This window comes from Telmatherina bonti (genome assembly GCF_933228915.1).
Source record: "Telmatherina bonti genome assembly, chromosome: 2".
NCBI classification, from domain to species: Eukaryota; Metazoa; Chordata; class Actinopteri; order Atheriniformes; family Telmatherinidae; genus Telmatherina; species Telmatherina bonti.
Genome location: NC_136620.1, coordinates 25,618,512 through 25,642,381, shown reverse-complemented (window position 1 = coordinate 25,642,381; position 23,870 = coordinate 25,618,512). Strand labels below are relative to the sequence as shown.

General features: G+C 39.5%; 2 protein-coding genes across 2 annotated transcripts; both read right to left on the bottom strand.

Moving 5' to 3' along the window:
• Positions 1-7,475: 7,475 nt before the first annotated feature.
• Positions 7,476-17,489, bottom strand: cnot4a (CCR4-NOT transcription complex, subunit 4a). The gene is made up of 13 exons (XM_079254010.1): positions 17,281-17,489; positions 14,549-14,771; positions 14,078-14,275; positions 13,741-13,827; positions 13,436-13,537; positions 13,026-13,151; positions 12,778-12,902; positions 12,479-12,685; positions 12,311-12,368; positions 11,923-12,178; positions 11,179-11,682; positions 10,702-10,935; positions 7,476-9,372 (listed from the first exon to the last, which is right to left on the bottom strand). The coding sequence occupies exons 2-13, from the start codon at positions 14,720-14,722 to the stop codon at positions 9,044-9,046; spliced, it is 2,400 nt and encodes a 799-aa protein (XP_079110136.1). The 5' UTR covers positions 14,723-14,771; positions 17,281-17,489; the 3' UTR covers positions 7,476-9,043.
• A 583-nt stretch (positions 17,490-18,072) lies between these two features.
• On the bottom strand, positions 18,073-23,092 carry LOC306768666 (uncharacterized protein; the record flags this gene model as incomplete). The annotated part of the gene is made up of 18 exons (XM_079257081.1): positions 18,073-18,283; positions 18,444-18,526; positions 18,617-18,783; positions 18,962-19,099; positions 19,213-19,327; positions 19,885-20,013; positions 20,105-20,199; positions 20,309-20,372; positions 20,462-20,521; positions 20,644-20,780; positions 21,002-21,087; positions 21,231-21,351; positions 21,556-21,682; positions 21,770-21,876; positions 22,152-22,263; positions 22,558-22,732; positions 22,818-22,932; positions 23,026-23,092. The coding sequence occupies 18 exons, from the start codon at positions 23,090-23,092 to the stop codon at positions 18,073-18,075; spliced, it is 2,109 nt and encodes a 702-aa protein (XP_079113207.1).
• Positions 23,093-23,870: the final 778 nt, after the last annotated feature.

Sequence of the window (23,870 nt, the reverse complement as noted above, 5' to 3'; positions counted from 1 at the left end):
CAACATCAAACTCCCTGATCCATCTCTTTATGGACCTTGCTTTGTGCAATTATTAGCAGCTTACACTATGTCATGCAATGATAGAAAAAAAAAACCCTGAGCTTCAACTATCCAATAGACCCTCCTTCCCAGAGCCAATGAAGCGTCGTTACCAGGGAAGCGTGATTCCTCTTTTAGTTGGAGCACACCTCTCAGTTCTCATTTCTTAAAGAAAGAAACCACCATCCCAATGTCTCCACTGTCCATGTGAAGTTATAAACATTTACCAACCAATAACCCAATAACATCCAGAGTTTTGAGGAATCCCCGTTCAGATCTCATCCATCTCTGAGTCCCTGTCGCCCACCTCAGCAACCTCACACTGAGATAGGAGAGCCTACCCTTGAATCCCAAAACTCTGCTTCCTCATTGGAATCAGAGTTTGTCTGCAGATTTTTATCTCACTAAATAAACCAGATAAAACTATGCATCAAAGCTGATGTACTTCCTAGATTTTAATGCAGTAGATACCAGTTGTATATCTTGCTCAGCCATCATGTTAACAGTTTTTACTTTTTAAATAATATATTTTTTTAACAATTATACTCTGACTTTGAATTACCCATGTCTGAATCATAATGCATCTAAAAACAACAGTCTCTCTTAGTACACTTATGCCTAAACATACGATTCTCTGTGTGTCAAACACTAAAATGTTGCTATGATTAGGTGGGGGCAACACCGTTTCTCATAATCATATATTCGGGTCTCATTCTCATTGCATACATTTGCATTGAAGTTTCCAACAAATAATAATGGAGTCTGTAGAAGGAGCACCATCCAGCACACACCAAAAAGGGTGTGTACAGGATCCTTCCCCAAACCCAGAGGTGGAAGGAGGCTACTTTCTTATTAATCTGGGTGAACGCCAACGTATAGACCACAGAAGAAGAACTAAAGGGTAGCAGTGCCTGTAAAACAGCCCATTAATCTAACAAGACAATTTTTTTTGTCTTAAAATAAAGAATAAATAATAAAGAAACATAATAATAAAGAAAAAGAAAACTTTTCCTTTCCATGATTAATTTAAAATGGTAAAACTGAAAATTCAAATGAAATCTTGGTTAGAATGTCAAAGAACTGTGTAACTTATTTCTGAAAATCTGGTTGTTGTTTGTGTGCTTCACTATTAGCATTATAAAAAAAATTTGACCAGAGGTGCCCAAACTTTTGCATGCCACCTATGAAAGGGTAATAATGACAAGTGTTAATTAAGAGAAGCACTTTTCTCCAGACGTTTTAGAAGAGAAAACCAACACATTGTTGCAAATAAACTCCTGCCCACGTTCCACTGCATACAGACCACATGCAGCAGAGACAGAATACACTGTACAGTGATGGAGGAGTATGCCAGTTTCCCTGGCCAGGACACATTAACTGGACTGCTGGTGGAATTTACAGTAAAGGCTTGTGTCAGTCAATTGAGAGCTGTGCACACTACAAAAAATATCACTGACTGAATTGTCCACATCAGCATTCTGCTTAGCTAATGAATATCTAAATGAATGATTTCCAGGTTTTCACTTCAAACAAATCACAATGACACAATGTGAAATACAAAATAATATATATTTATGCTTTTCTTTGTTGTTGCATTTAGTAGTTTAAAGTGGAACTATTATGAGCATTTCAGGCTAATTTATTTTTATTTCTGAGACCAGAAGGGCTGGGATTGATCGAGTTATTGTCACAAATCGCTTTATTTACTTCAGACCGACCCTCTCCGTAGGCTGTCAGATCAGCCTGTGGGCAAAATGAGTGGATTGAGACGCTTCTGCATTAAGCCCCGCCTCCCGCCACTGCACTACATCGGGAGCGTGCACCGCAACTGCTTTCGCCGTCATTGTAACATCTCATAAATAGAAGGATTAGGCTAATATGAATTCAATAAAAAATCAAAATAAAATGTCAACACATAGCATACAGCCCTACATGTTGGAACCTGAATCAGACCCTGAAAACGAAGTGGAAAACAGCAACCCACAGCAACAAATGCAGCAGGATGTCTCTCTTTGGTAAACTCACCAGCCATCGTTCGAAATAACTTTATCCGACGTTTTCCACCCGCCTGATGTATTTGTACATGCCCTTGTTAACCAGTAGAAGGTAACCAATCACCGAACCTTATCCATCCCCCAGGACGTCACAAGGATTTCCAAGTAGAAAAAACTCTCTAAAATGACGCGTTTTTCGTCGCCATGGAAACTGAACGGAGGGAGTGCTGGAACTCAAACTCTAACATGCGTTTAGGTGATAAAAAAAAACGGTGCCGTTCACATGTCTGATGAGGATTCAACACTAACACTGTAGAAAGCTCAGAAAACTCAAAATACCATAATAGCCCCCATTTAAATTGATTACATATGTGGTTCATAATAATATCATAAACTGCTTCATAAATCCAAGCCAAAACTTGTTTTTGTCATTATTATACTTAAAGGAGTCCATCATGTACAGCTCGCCAGTCCATCGCAGGGCCACACAGAGACAGAGGAACACAAGCACTCACACTCACTCCTATGGGCAATTTTATACTAATCAATTAACCTAACATGCATGTCTTTGGACAGTGGGAGGAAGCAGGAGTATCCAGAGAGAACCCATGCATACACGAGGAGCACATGCAAACTCCACAGAGAAAGGCCACTGTTCAAGCCCCGCCCCAGCTGAGGATCGAACCAGCAACCTTCTTGCTGTGAGGCCACCGTGCCGCCCTTTCCTACAACATTTTCTGTTAAAAAAAAAAAAAAATCATTTAAATGCTCCACCATCCAGGTAACTAACATTTTCTTCTCTCTAGTTTAAACAGCCTACTCTAAGACTGAATGGTCACTTTTTGCAGTGCAGACAGCTCCTCTGGTGAGAAGGCCTGTCCAAAGAGCTGACAAATGGAGAGAGTGCTTTCTGCTGAGAGCAGTCCCTGCAGGTTTTCCAAGCAGGCAGCCAGCCCAGGCCCAGGAAATTATGGATACGTATCATCAACCATCACTATGCTGTCACATAAAAAACACACACATTCTGTTTTTGCAGGTTTCTGTTTGCATGACAATGTTTTATTAAATAACCTTTAAAATAGGTAGGCTCACAGATTATACCATGGTTGTAAACCTGACTAACATTCAAGGGAATACTTTGCAGATGTTTTGCCATTTTTCAATTCTCTCTGCACCACTTTAGGTTTTGCACACCCCCTTAAAGAACTGTTTTAGATTTTAAGCTTAAATGTTTTGTATCTCAAATGTTTAAGTTTTTTTTTTTTTTTAAATGATCTTAGCATAACTGTTCAATTTTCATGGGATCTGTAATTGGGTGTTGTCATAATCTTGCATGTTTTTCAGTATGCAAAAAGTGCTCTTAATACCAGCCACTGCAGCTCCTGTGCCCTCTGCATATGCCCTCATCTGGTCGCTGCAGTCCTTGAGGAAAGCAAGACTTCAGCAGTTTAACAGACTGAACCCCCGTGGAGGACGTCTCTGTAGAGGAGCGGAAAATCCTGATGTAACACCTAATAGTGGTTAAAGGCTATTTGTCGACTAGCATCGACTCAGCTATGTCGATGCAAAATGACTCTATTTAAGACACGTGGAGACAGAAATTTAAAGTCACATTTCCTAAGGCTGTAAATATTCTAGTATTAGCATTTTAAATTGCTCAGACACAACTAGATACGACTTTTTGACTTGTATGTATGAGTCATTTTTAATATCTGATGCTTCATCATTCATCCTCCTCCCCCCCCTTATTACAATGAGCATGAATATGCAGGTTCAGCTGAACAAGGAAATCAATAAACTAAGAATCGTTAAGTCTGGCAAGCTTTTAAAGCATAATCAGTGCCAACTTGTCCCACCAGAGGCCTAAACACTGCTTCTCTTTCTGGCTGCCGAAAATAAACAGATTCTATTCTGGTATGTATCAGGCATGCATCATCACCCAGATCCCTCCATTATGTTACAGTGCAGTGAGGTCTGCATGAGTGTTTGATGTTGCGGGAACACTCTGAGCAAAGCACCCCCCACCCCCTTATGTTGTTGCTGACTCACTGTCACAACTCCTGAATCTGCTGCCTGCCTGCATTATTTACACACCTACCTCCACTGCTGCTGCCTTCTCAGCACCCACAGCCTGAAGCCAGAGGGACCAGCTCCAATCATCTGGGGTGTTTTTTTCACCTGGATGTCCAATCATGCCAGGATAGCTGGTATGATTTTTTATTTTTTTTTGTCACTTTCAAGGCAAAAAAAAAAACAAAGCAAAAGAAAAATAACCAGAGCTGTCAATCATGATCATCAAAGATGACATATCTCTGTGGCTCCAGACCACCTTGAAACTCCTAAATCAAGGTTGACCAGCTCCAGTCTTCCAGAGCAGCAGTCCTGATACACATCATACTTAATTGGCAGACTCATGCAGAGCTGGACATCAAACTCTGTACAAGCCTGCTAATTACCCATTGATTTGAGTCAAGTGTGTTGCAGCTGGGAAACTCCCGGCACTTGCAAGACTGCGGCTCTGGAGGACCGGAGATGACCACCCCTGTCTTTAATTGTAACTTGTGGTATTTTCACAACTCACTGACCTTCATAGTTTCCCTTATTAAGCTGCCTCTTTAAGCCGCATCTGGAATATGTATTTTAAGTTTCTTTTATTATAAAAACAGATGTTTACCTCTTCAAATGGCTGTTTTTTGATGATGTCATGTGACAGCTCTCATGGTCATTGTGAAACTGGAAATGATGAGTATTTTCAATTCAAAGTGTTTGCGGTTTACACTGAAAATTCATAACAGTTTAATCTTGTTGTGTTTGGAAAATACACTTAGACACAAAAATTGTGTCTTGAATACATTTCGTTTTTGTATTTTTAATTTCCCCATGCAATTTTATTTGGTGTTGCTAAGAAACTGTGGATGTTTAATAAAATATAATCCTACAAGTCTTGGCTTTTTTGCATTTATTTAAGAAGATAGTCAGAAGTCTGTGTGAACACCTCAAGGTCAGTGATACTAATCTGTGGGATACACTGATCAGAGTGGACTTTAGGCCTTTAGTTATGCCAGTAGGTCAGGAACATGTTTTTGGAAGATGCTCGTAAAAGTATTCATACTATCTATGATTCGCAGACACACAGACACTTTTTGAGCAAAACCACTTGAAATGAAATCACTGTTCTTGTAAACAGACTATACTCTCATTTCACCTCCACAGCCTACTGTAGAGTGTATCATTTCTCTTGTATTCTGGGTTCTTGTTTATTCAATACGTCTGCTACAGGGAAATGTCAGAGCTAAAGCTGCATTTGTGTTGGTAAAGGATACTCCGGATGATGGGTAAGTTGGGTAACTGACAAAAACTGAATATTTTTTTATGTCCCATATAGGTAGTTATTTAGTTTAATACCAGGGCTATTTTTTTTCTTCAGGTGGCCAGTTCTTAAGTAATAAAACACACCAGTCACTTTATTACGTACACTTTGCTAGTACTGAGTTGGACCCCATTTTCCTTCAAAAGTGTAATATAGTTTTTAAATATAGATTTAACGAGGTGTTGTAAACATACCTCAGAGATTTTGATCCACATTAGTATGATAACATCATGCAGTTGATGCAAATGTGTCCACTCCGCATTCATGATGAGAACTTCCCCTTCCACTACATCCCAAAGTTGCTCTATCGGACTGATGACTGGTGACTGTGGAGGCCGCTGGAGTTCAGTGAACCCATTGTCATGTTCGACAAACCAGTTGGTGATGATTTGAGCTTTGTTACGTGATGGTGCTTTATCCTGCTGGAAGTAGCCAAGAAAAGATGGTGCATTGTTGCCATAATGTGTAACAATGCTCATATAGGCTGGGGAGTTTAAATTTTGCTTAGTCGGCACTTGGGGACAGGATGGATCTATCTTTCATGTTGTCTGCCTCAAGGTTACACTCATGCATACATGTTGTCACCAGTGGTTATTTGTGTGGTTTTTTTTTTAAACTCATTTACAACAAATCTTATTGTCATCTGATGTATGATCTAAATAATGTATTCAGATCCAGACAACTACTGCTCACAGGATATTTTGTTATTTTTAGACCACTCTCTCTTGACCCTACAGATAGTTTTGTGTGGAAATCTCAGAAGAAATATTCAGACAAGCTGAAGTATTCAGACAAGCCAACCTGGCACCAAAAGCCATGCCAAGTTAAAAATGAATTAAATTTTCTTTTTTTCCACATTGTGATGCTCATTTCGAAATTCAGCAAGTCATTTTGACCATTTCTACATGACCAGATGCATTTGGCGGCTGCCATGTGACAGGCTGATTAAATAAGAAGCATCTGAACAAGTGTCCCTAATTAAGTGGCCAGTGAGTGTACAACAGCTGGAATACAATTAAAACACGACCCCCCCCCCCCCCCCCCCCCCAAAAAGTTTCAACACTGACCCTTTATGACTTGAAACCATAAACATGGCCTGTTTACAACAAAACACTTAATGCTGTGATATGAGTAGATCCAGTGGCTCTGTGATGATATGGGGGCAAGCTGCCAGTAAAGGTTTCTGTAAATCATTACAGCTGGTCTGAGACACTCTGTAATGCAACATTTCATATCCCTATTGATGTCGTCTCTACTAGGATAAAAATGCCCTAAACAAAAAGGTCACTGAAAAGTTAAATGGCAGTCATATAATCCATGAACTGTGACTTTCTGAGCTATTGGCTATATGCTTGATTTAGCTCCGATGAAAGATGTTCATCAAATGTTGTAAAAGTGCTGTCCACCACCATCATGAGAACTGAGTGTACCCTGTTCGGAAGATAATATTCAAATTCTTTATATATATATATGATTTATTATATATATATATATATATATATATATATATATATATATATATATATATATAATTAGTGTGAATACAGTGCCCTTCTCTATGATAAAAATTTCACAGGACAAAACAGTAAGAGAGCTCTGCTGCAGGTATCTTCTGCTGCATTGGCTGAGGAAAATGCAGAGCTGCGAACTGAAGGACAGCACATATGCTTTGCTCCCTGCAGTGCTACTATATATATAAAAAAAGAAGGAACATATGGCTGTTAAAGTGTGTTTTAGTACCATGTCAGCATTCAGGTTATGTTCAGGTTTAAACGGATTTCAGTAGAGAAGATGGTATCTCTGATTAACAGTAGTGTTTGGAGCATTCAGTCACTTTGTGTGCATGACTGATGTTTGACTGCAGAGCTTCGTTTCTGACAGACAGTGATCTGCCCCCTAGTGGAAAACATTACAATGACACACATGGCTGATGACAAGCTGTATGACCTTCCCGGTGAAACTCTGGGACACATATAACATAGTGGTGACTTCTTTAGCTTTATTAACCATCTGTGATTGTGTTTAATAAAGGTTGGGAGAACAGAACAGCAGACAAACACCAGCTCTGACTTTTCAGTTTTATTTAAGGTTCATTTTTCCAGACCTGCAGAGGACAGCTCACTTCCTTTAAGCGCCTCAAAGTTGTTGTTTTTTTCTCCTCGGAACATCATGTTAAAACCCACTGTATGACTCTTGATTTCTCCTGGATGACTTTGTTCATTTTTGTGAATACTGTTAAATAGGGAACAGCTGTGGGGAGGGAGGGGGTTCAGAGAGAGAAAAGACAGAGTGAATACGGTTCAGAATTAAGACTTCAAAAAGAAAGAAAGGCGGTGGTCATTGAGGCCAATCTCAAATCCTAAAGGCTGAGGGCTTTGATTCTTTACTTAAGTACTTGATATTATCTTGCAGCAACTCCCTTTATGATGCACACTTGCTGAAGTCACATACGATATTGCATATTTTTCAGCAGACACCTCCCCCCCTCCCCCTTCCAACCACTCAAGCTCCTTTCTTTCAACTGTCGATTTTAAGGCCTCGTTTAAGCCCTCATGAGTTGAACAATAGGACCTGTTAACCCTTTTATTACCCTCATTAGTATTTCTGACCTTCCGTCTTGTAATTGTCTTATCTATGTGGTGGCTGTCCATGTTAGGGCTAGCTAATGTAGGTACCACACAGTGGCACTGTGAGTCTAACCCTAGTGCTCAGGATGTGTGCCATGATCTCCCACAGCCCTGGCTCCCTGCAGTGAGGGTGCTCTATCCTCTGATACAGAGGTTCAGCAAAATTCTCCCCCCAGCAAGATGGGGCCAGTGGGAGCCCCTCACTAAAGAGAATGTAAGCCAAGTGGCCTGTCAGGCAGGCCATTTGTGTCCATACCTAACAGGGAGCCCATGCATAGCCTGTGCCCTCAGTTCCTGTGTCATCTGCATTCACTCACTAACCACATCTCTGCTTTGTTTTTTCCTCATTTCTTAGATAATTTTAAAACCCTCAAAACTCTCAAAAAAGCTAAGTGCCAACCCTTCTTGTTGCTCTCTTGCCTCACCTAATTCACAACATGGCTGTGAGGTTTAACCGCTTCACAGTCTCCTGTTCAGAGTGGGGAAGATGAGGGTCTTTGGGGCAAAGCTTCAAAGAGCAGATTCACAGCTTGCTTCATTCCTCAAAAACTAATCATGACTTCAACTTTCCAAAAACACAAATGTTTTCATGCTTAATCATTAATTATTATTTTTAAAAAGACCTCACTTCTGCTAATTTGTTTCTCTGCCAGTTTGTCGAGTTAACTTGTGTCACCACTGGGCGCCCGATGCTATACTGATTCTTGTGCTCTCCGCTGACAATAAACTACACAATGAATCCCATGTTACGCCCAGAACTAGGTCTAAGGAGTGGTGATGGCAGCAGACAAAGGGTACTGATAACTTGTGTGCCACAAACAAAAACAGGCCTTCAGAGTAGACACAAAGGAAGGAGGAAGAGAAAAAGAAGAAAGCAAGTTTGTTACTTTGTTAATTTTTCATATTCTGCAGATTGGTGTGTATTGCGTTGGGGGGAAAAGGAAGCAGGGTACAGGATGAGTGGGTATAAAGTGAGAGTGGGGGAATGGATGGGTGCCTGCTGCAGTCAGTGTTCAGTGGCGATCCACAGCAGCACTCTGTAGTAGCTCTGTGGCGGCCTGTCCTGGGGGTCTGAAGGCGGTCTGGAAGCCTGGGGGAGGGGAGTGAAACTGACTGGCAGGGTTGGCTGTGGGAGGGGGCATGTAAGGTGCCCAGCCGCTGGCAGCTCTGTGGTGGAGGGGGAGATGGCCATCGAGAAGGCCGCTGTGGAGGGGCTGGGGAGTGGGCACCACTGAGCTGGCAGGACCATCCATCTCTGTGAGTGCTTGCAGAGACTTGAGCCAGTGTGGAGGGTTGTCGTCTTGGAGACAGTCTAAACTGTTTCCTGCTGATGCTGGGATGCCTAAAGGGATGAGGCCAACAGAGAATGATCATGAGAGAGAGAAGTCCTGATATAGAAACAATGAACAAAGTTTCAACAGAACAAAACTGTCGGGAAGCCTAAGATAATTTTTTTTTTGGAGATTTTCAAGCAGATTCTTGATCTGATCTTGATTTGTCCTTTTCGGAGGCCGCTTTTTAAACATTTTGTGGCATTTTTTAAAGCCCTTTTAAGGTAAACTGAATAAAAATAATTAATTCTGAGGGTTGTAAAGCTGAACAAGTGAAGAACAAGAGCTTTTACAGTGCTGAGCATTAAGGGTGCGCTCCCATCAGGATAGTCCACTAGACTCGGTCTGGTTGGGGGTTCCGACTCAGTTGTAGGGGAGTGCATCCATTCAGACAGAGATTGTAATCACGCTGGGCTTTGGTTAATCGTGCCAAACCTTTACAATAATATATACCAGTTCCCACCAAAGGTGGCGCTGTACTAATATTTAGCAAAAGAGGACAAGACCCGTGTGAAGAAGAAAACTGTTGCGAGTTAAACATAGAGCATGAAACTATCGTTGTTTTGGGCTTTTAGTTTCTCTTATGCAAGTATACTGCAGAGATACACTGCAACAATGGGCGCAGTATAAACAAAAGACGAGGCAGAGGACTCTTAACATCATTGCTATGTCTTTACCCACAATGCAATGCTACGTCAAATGCAGGAAGGGATTTTTTTTTTAGTCCACTTCCTGTATTTGGTCTGCTTGAAACGGGCCAAGACCTGTGTTTATATGTGGACCAAGCCCGCTTCTTTGGTCTGAATCAGAATTCATTTGGTGCATTTACATTTCCCCAAACAAAGCAGACTTTCTGAGCAAACAGACTCGGATTTGAATCAAAAAGACTGATGTGAATTAGCTCTCAGTTAACCAGTAGCAGAATCTGCTTAATGAACTAACAATGCAACACGTGAACTTCCATATTTCACAAGGACCTATTAAAGTTGTTTTTCCCCACTTAGGGTACATACAATTGTACAAATAGAATGACACAACTCTTTACGCTTATTCATTTCTTGCTGATTTATTAATTGTACAGTCTAATAAAATTGATGGGACTGCCTATAAAGTATTTTTATTTACAAGTTATCATTAGATATTTTGATTAATTGAAAAACCATCTGTCTTTGCTAACCTAATGCATTTGTCGTGGATTTTAATGCAAGTTTGAAAAAAAACTGATTTTAATGCATTTACAGACATCAGTTTAGAAAATAAGCTGTTGAGTTGCTTGCTAAACTAATGTAGTTTATAATGATTTAAAGAAAACAGAACACAAGGGGAGCAGACATCTCTACCTGTAATAATAGCTGGATCCATCCAACTGGCTGTACCATCCCAGCTCAAGCTGTGTGAGATGCCTGCTGGCCCTGCTGGACCACCGATGTGGTTAACACTGTTGGAGGATGAGGAGGATGAAGAGGAGGAGGAATTTGGGAGGCCACCGAAGTTGATATTGATGTTAGGCAAGAGAGCTCTCAAGCCATCCTGCCATTCTTTCACATTTAAGCCTTCTATAGAGCCGCTGTTTTCTGCAGGAGAAGTAGAAACCGTGTCAGTTTATCAGGTGTTCAGATCACACATTAATTGCAGCGCTCGTTTTCTTCTCTGTACAAAAAAAATCAATAAAAGCTAATCAAAACAAATACCCTAATGCTGTATGGCTGTTTACGTATTGTGATATTAAATAACTTCATTATGTAGCACATCTGTTTTAACACACGCTGCTTCCATAGGACACAAAAAAGTGCCAAGGTGACCTAGGTGTCTGGTACCTGAGATGGGGATCCCTCCCAGGCCTGTGTTGTGCTGAGGAGGCAAATTCAGGTCTAGGAAGGTACTGTGTGAGGCAGCACTGGCTGAGTGGTTCAAGTGCGGGAGGTTATTTCGTGTGGGAACGCCCATCCAGGGGTGTCTGGCAGCTGGCTGCTGCTGTTGCTGCTGACTGGCATGGCTGTTGTGACTGCCGGGGAAACTGAAAGAGCTGTAGATGGCTCTGTGGTGAAGCTGGGGGTGGCGTGGAAGGCCACTGGGGAAGTGGTGGGAGGTGCTGGGGTTGGAGGGTGGCAGGCCAGGACCATGATTGCTTCCCTGGCTAAGGGGCCCAGGGGATGATGGGCTCTGATCCTGCACTGACAACTCCTTTTCTATCAGGTCAGCCAAAGCCTTGCGGGTGACATCAAAAGGATCAAAACCCAGGTCATCATCTTGCTGTTTGCTGGACGATCCAAAGCCAAAGGCCGCCTGCCAGTCTGTGGAGGAGGACACTGGTATTGTGTCTGCCAGGAGAGAAAAGACAATTTAAAGTGGTCTCAACACTTGGACTTCTCTGTCCATTGCCATCACATCACTATGGACAGTAGGAAAGCAATGTGAGAACATAAAATTTCTTTTTAAATAAAACTACCCACTGTTTAGTTAGATTATGAGGCTTTATCTCACTTAACAGACGAGTCAGTAGGTTACATTTACTTTTCGAGACAAAAATTGATAGATGATTATGTAGTTGAACAGAATACCTGATGTGAAGAGGCTCTGTGGTTCAGGGGTCATGGGCCAGTCGGAACTGGCACGAGGAGAGCTCGGGAAGGGGGGGAGGCCAGCAGGGAGAGGATTAGGATGTCTGAAGTTGCTGTTGTCTGAAAAGAGGGACTGGGACTCAGCTGCCGCACCTTCAAAGGGTGAACGGGCTGAGAGGTCTGACATGCTAATGGGCACCACCAGGATTGGCTTGGTTAGACCCGGGGGAGGGGATGGGGAGTCACTGGTGGGTATCTACAAAATCAGAGAAAAATAACAATTTAATTTGAAACATTCCACAGAATCCACCAAATTTATATAAAAATTATTATATGATACATTATATTATTATTATTATACTATACAAAAACATGAAGGTTGTTTCACCTGTTGTAAAGTCTCTCCATTTACCAAACCGATCGACTCTGGAGGTTTGTCACTGGGACTGCAGATAGAAAATAATCATACAGATCATAAAAAATGGCAGACAAAATGTTTTCTGAAAGAACAAACAGGTTTTTTTTTTTTTTAAATCCAAGTAGTGATCAGTAGTACCTGTTACTGTCACAGTTAGAGGAGAAGGGGGACAAGGCAGTGCGCTGGCCCGGACCCAGCTCTGATTCTAACCCATCTGAATTAATAGCTTCTTGGTCTAGATAGTCTAGCAGCGGAGGGGACTTCCGGTCTTCTGAAAGCCCATTGGGCAGCTTGTTATGTCCTGACAATGTCGGCCACCCATCTTTACCATTGCTGTTGTTGGTTCTGTTACAAGGTAAGAATTTCTTCTTTTAAAAAAAAAGTATCACCATGTGATTTTAAAGCAAAGTAAAATAAAAAGTAAATCCACGACTAACCTTTGTGTGGAGTTGGGTTTACTCTTTAACTTCTCTGTTCCACAAGCTGGAGGTTGTAGAAAGCCAGGGTTAATTTTATAGAGGTCTTGGAGGAGTTTCTGCTCATATTCTTGATGTTTCCCCGCCTAAAAACAAAGCAAAGCAAAAAACTGAATTAAAAAAGAAAAAAAAACCAAAAACTAACAAAATCTAACAAACAATTGCCAAAACAAAAAAAAAAAAACAAAAAACAAAGAGAAATGTTTTACCTGCATCTCCTCTTTAGTAAAGCTAGCAGCTTCATCCCCCAACTCATGTAGATACATACAATCAGGTTTGGGACATTGCATACTTTTGAGGAAGTAACTGCAATACTTTGTTGTGCCTAAAGATGCCTGCAAAGAGAATAAAGAAATAAAAGCTCTTAGAAAATAGAATAATGAAAAGAGTTAAGTTACCCTACAGCCACAAAGTCAAATTTAAAAGTTCTAACATAATGCTAGTGTGATTGTTGTGCCCAGTTTATATCACAAAGAAAAAAAAAACAAGAAACACAAAAGACTTCCATCACATTATGTTTTTTTTTTTTTGTTGTTTTACAAACAAAACCTCTAATCAATGTCATAAACAGAATAAGTACTTGAAACTTGTGGTTAAACTTAAAAGATAAACTCATTACCTTGAGTGTTCTGCCATCGACAACCACATTGTTCACACATTGTATTGCTCTTAGAGCATCTTCAGAACGGATGTAAGTGACATAAGCGCTGGCACTGGGCCCCTGAGTGGTAAACAGAGAATTAAAGTAAACATACAAGTCAAACAACATCTGTGGCTCTTTGTGGCCATTGGCTCCTTACTGCTGTGACAAATAACTACTTTTCAGCTGATTTCATGATTAACAATTTCTTAACCATCATTCATAAATCATGAAAAGGTATGATTTACAAAGCATTTAGTTCTTTAACTCGCCCACTTGTTTACCTGTGAACCTGCATAAGATGTGCTATTGTTGATGACCACTTTATGGATTTTCCCAAACCTCCCAAAATACTCTGGTCGTTTTAGGACCTGTTGGGGGAAGAAAAAAAATCTTTTGGGTATACAGTTGGTGCTTTTACACACAGTATTCATGAACGCTACTTCGGCCTTTTCCTGTCAGGCTACAATCTATCAAAACTTTATCTGTGTATGTAAACCAAAGTTTAGCAGCTAGTACTTTAATTTTTTTAACATTATGCTAAAATATTACAAATTTCAACACCAGAGTATCACAAGTCGCAAAAGTCCCAGAACCAATAAGTTGTAATTCTGTAATCACCTCCGGGTCAGCAAGTCGCTGCGAGAGCCCCACCACAAACACCAGGTTCCTCTGGACCACTCTCACACTGGCCAGATGCTTGCGGTTTTCTGTCACCTTCTGCTTTTTCTCGTTCTGTTTCTGCTTCTTTTCATTCTTTATCCTTTGGATCTCTTCCTGTGACAGAGGCTTGTACACAGCAGGGTCCTCTGGGTATGGCTACATAAAAAATAAAAAAAAACCCACACAAAAACACCACAGAATTTAGCTACTCGTTCAGTTAAAACACTGTGGAAATGACTGGGGCTAAACTGACATTTTGTCACAATGGCTACCTATACTTTAAAAGTGGGAATAAAACCATGGATTTTTTCCTAGTGCAAATATCGAAAAACAAAATCATCAGCACCCCCCCCTTTAAAAAAAAAAAAAAAAAAAAAAAAATTATTTTATGTATTTTATGGCCTCACATCCACTGCATCTTCACCTCACCTTTCTGCAGGCAGGGCAGAGGCCATTCTCATCTGTGCGGATGCGGTGCCAACAGAAGCGGCAGATCTGGTAGCCACAGGTGCAAGGGAAGAAATTGACGTCATCAATCTCTAGTGGTTCCATGCACAGAGGGCATTCCATGGGGTCGTCCTTCATTTCAGGGCTGTGGGACATCCTACTGAGCAGTGAGGGTGAGTACTGAGGCTGATCAACGAACAAAAGGCTATGAAAAAAAACAACAGAAAAAACAAACATAAAACCCGTGTAAGTATAAAAAGTGTAATATTTAAGTATAAGAGCTCAAGTGGGACATTGCTGAAAACTGAACACGCATATTCTACCTGTCTTAACAAATGCTTAAGACAGTGGCATGGCCAATATCTATCTAACAACATAACCTGCTGATTAACAAAATGAGATCACACCCAATAGCCATTTAATTTGTCCACCATAGATTGTAGTGGTATATCTTCTTCACTGACACAGATGTCTTTATAGGTGCTGGTTCAATGATTTAGCTCCTCTGGAGATCAAAGTTTGTAGCACAGTTTAATTGCACAGAGCTTTGACAGAACTATTACATATGTTTTCTTCTACAGATCACAAAACATAACATGTAACACATGCACATATCTCCCTTTGTGATAAGCACATGCTTGTCCTTGACATGCACGAGACCAATCACTCTATTCAAAACCTACAAATAGGGACTATTTTAAATACGGTTGTATACAAGGGCGAAGTCAGTCATTTACAATTAAATCTGAAGATTTCATTTCCAAATGTAAGATACTAATTTTCATGTGATGTTTTAGCAGGGGTTGAGAAACAAAGACTTGATCAAACAGACACGGTCCTGTAATGTTTTTATTAAGCTTTAGAAAGCAGATTTCTGATACTTCGTAGGTTTTTAAATTCACTTATAAAATATTAAGTTAAAACAGATTAAACCATAAGTTTATTAATCATTAGATATTCTATTAATCATTCATAATTTAAAGCATTTTCAGAAAAGGCAAGTTCTAAAAAGTGTCTTGGTCTTAAAGCTGTCACAGATATTAAAGTGTAGTTGGTTATTAAGTGTCAAATAAGTAATATTGATAAATGATTAATCTTTTTCTATTCATTTTATGCCATTAATGCTATTATTAGTAAAAATTTGACTATTTCTCAACCACCTTTTTGTTGTAAATATAAGGGATAACCACTTTAAACTTACTGGGCATTTGGCTAGACGCCAGAATGTGTCCACAGTAATGTTTATATTGTTTATGTTTCCTTCTAAATCCATGAAGCTGAGACAGATTATCATCTAAATGTGACTGGTTGAATATTAGGGGATTTGTTGGTGTCAGGTAAACACTGCAAAAAATGGAAATACACGAAGAGGAAAATATAAGAACACTGAGAAATATTATGTTTAAGCTAGTGTTTCTTTTGTAATTGTCACAAAACAAACCAATTCCAAAGATTATACAAAAAGAGCAGATTGAAGCAACTGTGCATTGTCCAAGGCCAGTTCAAACACCCTAATAAGTGCTTTCATAAATTCTCCGTAGAAGGACACTTAAATTAATGAAGCTGAGAATAAACAAACATTATGGAAATATAAAAGCATCAACTTGGGCTCTGGGCAGCATGTAGAAAATATGATTAAAATGGATTAAACTAAAACAAACACAAACATTCAACCTTCACAAAGGTTGGATTTACTGAGAGACTGTATTGGCTAGGGTACATTTTCGCTGGGTGTGCTGATTCTTCATAAACAAGCTAAAAACAGAACTAATGGCTACTAAGTGTTAATGCGGATGTTGTGAATCGCGCATCTTTCGTGGGTTGACTATACTCGGACACGTCACGATGAACCTCAGAAGGAAATTTAACAGAGCGTTGACATTTCAATGAAAAAAAAAAAAACTATTGGTAGCATTTAAACACAAGGCTAGTTTCTACGTGACAACTCCGCTGCCAGCAGATACCCTCCGTAACAAACCCAGACTGGTAAAAGCGGATAGGCTGAGACAAAATGCCAACATTTTAGATGCTTGGCGGTATTCGGCTAATAAAATGACATTTACGGGAGTGTCACCGTTTCGCTGCAACATTCGCATACATCACCGGCAAAGTCGTGTACGAAGCGAAATTACCTAGATAGCCCGGCTGGTAACTTTAGCTGTGCTGTCAGAGACTGTCTCTGTTTGCTGGATCGTACGTTATGACAGATGTTATTTGACTAACGTTAAGCTAAGCTAACACTAGCCAGTACTTAGTAAAAGAAGCCGGTCTAAGTACTGGCACAAATCCAGTTCATTAGTTATTGTATTAGCAAAAACAAAACATACAGATGGGACTGCTATCTTAATACTGACGTCCGTGGTAAATAAAAAAAAATGACAAGACGTTACGATACACAGAAAGTGACAGCTGGGTTAATGCTAAACGCTTAGCTTCAATGCTACATTATCACCAGAATGTACGAGGTTTTGAAGCCAAGCTTACGACGCGGCCTACACAAGCTAACTCTGAACTGGAGGCAAGTTGTGGGCGCTATAAACAACTGACACTGCCCTAAAGATATCACAATTACACAGACAGTGACGGAGTAGGGTTGACAAAACTCTTCACTTAGTCAATAAGCCAGTCACAGGCACATTGGTCCTTTATTTGCAGAGGTAGGATGGAAATCGACTTGCCCAGCTAGCGACTCTGCTAACGTTAGCGTTACTTACCCTGTCCGTATTTAGCTTAGGATTCCACTCCAAAGGAGTCACACCAAATTGGGCGGGGACTGCAAGCCAATGTACCTGAAATGTCTAAATTTCTGCCAATGGTAACTTAAGATAACAGTAGTCGTGCTGTTCTGTTGTAATTAAAAGGCTATAAAGATGTTTTGCCCCTTTCTTTTCTTGGTATTGTTGAGACAAATTACGCTCTAACCACCATCTTAGCTAGCATTATAGTAGGGAGGAGGGAGTGGGGCAAGTATTCACTACACTGAGTCTGCGCAAATCGACAGATGCTTTATGGGAAATGAAGTTCCAAAACTACACGTCTCAAAAGTTTTATATATATATATATATATATATATATATATATATATATATATATATATATATATATATATATATATATATATATATATATATATATAATTATAATTATTGTAGTTATACAGTCCAATAAAGTTTGGTAAATGTACATTATGCCCTATTATGGGCATATGATCTTTCCAGGGTGTATTCTGCCTCTTACCTGATGTTTGCTGGAATAGGCTCCAGTTATTCCTCAACCCTGATTTTGATTAAGTGGTATAGAAAATGACGGAATGAATTAAATGTGCATTGTGATGTATTTTATTTCATTTCAAAGAAAAGAATAGACATATCCAGTTAAAATGGTTTTGTAAATCAAGCAAAAAATTAATTGACAGAGACACATTTAAAACAAATCACAAAAGTTAAACTGAAAATCCAAAAAGTGTTTAAAAAAAGTGAAAAAAAAAAGAAAACCACTAACAACATTCAAACAATGAAATTTTTATCTATCCAAATCAAACGTGGCTCAGGCCATGCTTGTGTTTTTACTTTATTGGGATTAACAGAGTCTAGGGAGAGCTCTGGCGCAATGGGGTGTGATGATGCCAATGACATTCTTGCAGCTAGGAGCCCCATGCGAACACAAGTGTCTGTATCTTTTCCCAGAAGAATCCCTGCCATTAAAGAACCTGCAAGACTTAAAACAGAGTTGAGGTCATGGGTTTTGAGAGAGAAAAAGCAGTGAAAGAAAAGAAGTTAAATAAAATAAAAAAAAAAACAGTGGTTAAATCTATAGCAGAGTAAATGTGGAAAATGAAACTGAAATTGGATTAGACATGTTGACAAAATGTATGTACCTATCTCCTGCACCTGACACATTCATAGTCTCCTCTGTGGTCACAGTCAACGCTGGGTAGTGCAGAGCACAAAGTTGCCTCCTCTACAAATACAAGTGCAGACAACCAAAACAACACATTATCACCATTGCTGTCGGAATCATCCTCATCCATTCCATAAAGACAGTGCTTACTCTCTTTTGCTTTCTTGGCTGCAAGTTGACTGAGCCTGTGTCATGCTCACCACACAGCAGCACACCATTAGGCCCCAGAGTCACCACCAGGCAGTGAAGATGCTCCAGAAGAGGGCGTGAGAGAGCCACAACAATGCTCAGGATCTCATCGAGAGAGGTTGGCAGCACTACCAAAAGATTAACAACATCCTCAGCTGCCAACACATTATTTGCATTCTTCACAAGAAGTTTAACCCTAAAAACTCTAAGTACTGTGTGGATTTCTCACTTCTTGTATGACCATGTAAAATGGAAGGGAGAGTGTACAGCTGAAACATTAAATATTCATGTTGGAACAAAGTTTACCTTCAGGGGTTGCGATGCCTAGAGTTTTATTCATGATGCACAGCTCTGCTACATTTGGAGATGAATAAGACAGAGATTTCCAGGTATCTGAAAGGAAAGGCTTACAAGCCTTTTCTGCATCCGTTGGTTCATACCACACTATCTCACACACACACACACACACACACACACACACACAACAAGGACAAGATTAGCTTCAAATGTATGAAAGCTTCTGTTTATGATAATTCATAATTATTTTTCTTCCTTACCATTTATGTTGTGCTGTTTGGCAAGAGAACAAACATAGTTGATGGTAGAGACAGGGATGTTTCCATCAAGACACACAAGAGCAGCTGATGAAAGCTGCCTCTCAAACTTTGACACCTATGAAAAGATAATTGAACACAAAAATGTGAAGTAGTGACTCAAATTTATATCACAGTGACTTTTAAAATCATAAGACGATTGATAAATGGAAAAAACAGGTTGTTAAGAGACATGGATATAAAATCAGACCATTACTTATTAAGTAATCACTAGATTAAGTTATTACTGAATAAGTAAGAAAACAGTATAATCCCACTTTCCCAATGCCTGAACTAAAATCCTAAAACATCAAATTATGCCCAATTATGGAGCTGAAAAATAGTCCAAAGTCAATCAGTCATGAGCACCAAAACAAAGTATGCTTTGCTGTCATGAGCTGGCCTTATCTTGTTCATTAATGTCATTTCCTGCAGTTTTGGGGGATTTTCGAGCATGTGCATGACATTACAAGGCAGTATGGATGCTATAAAGGCCACAGCTCACATTAGATTAGTATCTTTTTGAAAGTAGTAGAATACCAAGTGTTATGTGATGATAGTGTGGTATAATAACACAAACTATGCTATGATGTGGCTAAAAGTGATTCTTTTAAAAATAACCCTAATACAACTTACATATTGCTCTGTTATCTGCTGATGGATGTCCATGTCTCCCAGTCCAAGACTGAGTTCTCCACTCTCAGTGATAACAGCACAGTAGGTTGCTGTCCTGTGCCCTGCAAGCCTGGCCACACCACTTGTGTTCTTAAAACATGATAAGCAGTTATTTTTACACATTACAATAACACGATTTAAGTAGTATTCAATAATAACCCTCTATTTAATGCCGACATACCATATTTTTACAGTAGTTTAACACAGCATCACTGTTTGCATCAGCTCCAGTGGCTGAGAGGAACAGAGGTCTATTGTCTAATCTACTCAGAGAGTCTTGGGAACGAGGGGGGGCAAAGAAAAAATGTGAGACACAATCAGGTGTAAACATGATGAAAGCTAGAAGAAATTATTAGATAAAAAACAGAACAAGAAAAACCACAACCAGCTATGTTCCGTCCCACACCGCCAAATGACTGACAGACACTTCCTGGGTTAGTGTGTCCAAACTGAAAGAGATAACAATATTCTCAGAAGTTAATCTAGTTAATCTATTCCACTGTGCTCTGCATGATTGTATGATGCAAATGAAACTTACATGTAGTGTTTTTGTTTTTCCTTTGGCAATGAAATCAACATTTATTCCTCCAATAACAACCTATAGCACAATGCAAACATAGTGTTGCATTCTTACTTTTGTTTCTATCTATTTATTTATTATTTTTATAGTGTTTAAATGTTTTACCACTTGTACAGAAATTGTAACAAGTTCATACTCACAACATTTGATTCACAGTCTGTTTGGATTTTTCCAGGATGATGGATTTCACTTCTTAAAGCTTTAGCACTGATTTCTCTTGACAGCGCACAGGCTATTTGACTGCCAGCTTTGGCATTGTTATGAATAAGAGCAATGTCTCAAAAGAAAACATGTTAAGGACAGTGTAGTTGCAACATTGGTGATAAAGACATTAACAGAAAACTTAGAGCATACAACATTGTAACATTAGAGCTAGCATGTGTATCAATCTTTGCTGTGCCTTTTTACTTTGATCCACTCAAACATTTGATGTAATCACATTCATTGTGCAACTTCTCAGTAATTCAATACTTTTTTTTTTTTCTTTCAAAAAGATACTGGCCCGGAGGGACTTTCCTTGAGTCAAGTCATTGACCTTTTGAAGAATAAATGGAGTCACATCTTTGCCTGTGATACCATCAGACCTAAGGAAATAAAAAAAAAAAAAGAAAGAAAGCAACAAACAGACAGAAATTTCTGTTTGATGTCAGTGATCGAGCATCTCAAAGCAAAAAAGGGATTTTGCATGAACAATCAAACACAAAAATACCACAGAAACCTTCTATACCTCGCCTCTGTCACTGCAGCCTGAATTGCTTCCTCAATGAGCTGGCCATCTGCTGCATGCGCCTCTGGAATGGGTACTGCTATCAAGACCCCACTTTGGAGACCCAGTGACAAAGTGCTTGCTGAATGACGAAAAGAGGAACAGATTAAAATAACTCATTAATATATTAACGAGCCATAACAGTTGTGTAATAGATATTCTGACTTAAACCCACTGTGCTAAACATGCCATACTTTAAGCTTAGTTAAATTAAATGATGATTAGCATTCTTGGTGTTTAGAGTTTAAAGAATTAGTCATTCTGCAGGAGACCAAAGTTGATGTACCAATAAGTTTTGCAGCTTCACAAGGATCACAGACTTGGTATGCTGAGGCGAATCCACTGTTTGGACTGAAGAAGGCTGGAAAATTCTTTGACAATCCATAGGTAGCAACACACACTCCCTGTGTTTCCTATTTATAGATAGATAGCAGAAAAAAAATCAGAGAATTTTTTATTTTAATCACACGTATGAAGCATTGTCATTGATATTTTCTTACAAGGAACTCTAAGGTGCGACCGATGTCTAGAATAGACTTGACCCCTGCGGATACTACAGCAATTGGAGTCCTTCCAAGTTCTGTAACATCCGCGCTGATGTCCATACCTATACAAAAGATAAATTAGTCCCTGGAAACAAATGCTAAGTCTCAGCATGTTTTCAGAAGTGCAGACTCTAAAAAAGTGTAGTTAACAGATATAGCAAACTTATTGTCTTCACACAGAGAGATCCTCCAAAGCATTAACATTATGTCCCAAAGTGTCACCTGATTTAATGTGTAACTCTGCCACATGATAAATAACTCTCCTTGTGCAAGGTTGTAAAAATAATCTAATAACATCTAATAAGTGTGTCTTCAAACAAGGTGCAAGTTGGCTCACTGTTCTGTCCATCTCTATGAACTCCTCCAATGCCTCCTGTGACAAAAACAGGGATCCCAGCTCTGTGTGCTGCAATCATAGTGGCTGACACTGTAGTTCCTCCTGTGAGACCCTAAAATACAACGTACAGATTCAGGACTGCACCACAAACATCATTAGACATCATCAAATCTAAATCCCAAATGCATTCATCATAACACTCTATCTTGTGATCTGCTGTGAAAGATGGGGGGTCTGCTTTCTTTTAGGTGTTGGAGAGTGGCAGTCATCTTGCTCATGAAAGTGCAAAGGGAAATTTAGAGGGGTAACCCTATAAAATGCAGTAAATTATGGTGCGATTGGGATTGGCCAAAATATAGAGATTATTTTAAGACTTGTATTCGAGGTTGAAATGTGGCAGCCTCACTTTGCTAATCACATAAGGCAGGTCCCGTCGTGAGACTTTTAGGGGGCTCTCGCATTGGGCAAGGTGCTTGAGTTCATCTGATGACAGTCCAACATGGATTTCCCCTTTAATCACACCGACAGTGGCTGGAGTGGCTCCTTCAGCTCGTACAATGGCCTCCACCTCCTTCGCAGTGCTGGATGGACACAGCAGTCAAACTCATTATCAACTCTTCAATTAAATATCAGAATGTTCCAGCCTTTGAAAAGAATCCAGGGCACCTCAGGTTGTGTGGATAGGGCATGCCATGTGTGATAATAGTGCCCTCAAGAGCAACCACTGGCTTGTTTTCTGCCAACGCCTGAGACACTGATGGGTGAACTCTGAAGAGCATATCTGTGAGAAGAGGAAATATTCAGGATCAGTATTATCAGATATTATTTGACATTTTTAGAAACATGGGTGTAAGGAAATGTTTCTTTTTCTTACCATTGTTGCAAAATGTGTTAACTCCTCTTCTTAGGATGAATTCAGAAGCTCTCTTCAGGATTCTCATTGTGTTCAGATTTTATGGGAAACCCTGACAACATTATAGATTTGATGGGAGCAGCATTAATAGTTTAGTTTCTTCCAATAGAGATGAGTAATTCAACTGATTTTCACTGTTTCATGGGTTGTACTGCATGAATCACAGTCTACCAATGCAACTATTCCCCTCAACAATGCAAGTGATCGCTATTATCTGCAAAACTGTTAGAACTTAAAAGGTCTTGTCTTGACTTCTCAAAACAATAATGAGATACAAATGGAAAGTTAATTAGTAGGAGAAATTAAATTCAAAACTAGCTGAATCTCAGTTTAACCAATAAATCCATAAAAAGCAACATTTCAGAGACATCACCTCTTCTGTTAAAATCCTACTGTTACTAAGTAAATAATGTAACAACTCAGTGAAAGCTAATGTTTTCTTTGACTTTTTTGTTTACTTAAAATGTAAAACGAATGTGTCTAGTTTAAACATTGTTTCTATGAGCATTCTTCATGATAATTGCCAGTAATTACCAAAATAAAAACAACTTTACCTCAATGTCTTTAAGGGAAATGTTTGTTCCCAAGCTGTATCTCAACGTGCAGTGTTTCTTTTTCTCTCTTTTTTTTTTTTTGCTGGCATGGATCTGCTTCACCCATTGTGAGGATTTTCTTTGCCCCAGTTAGCTGGTGCAAATTCCCACCATCCCTTTTGGGGCCACTCTTACAAACAGACATGATCTTTTCTCCTACTTTACTGGGTTCATGCACTGAAGAATGTTCACTGACATATAACACAAGATCAT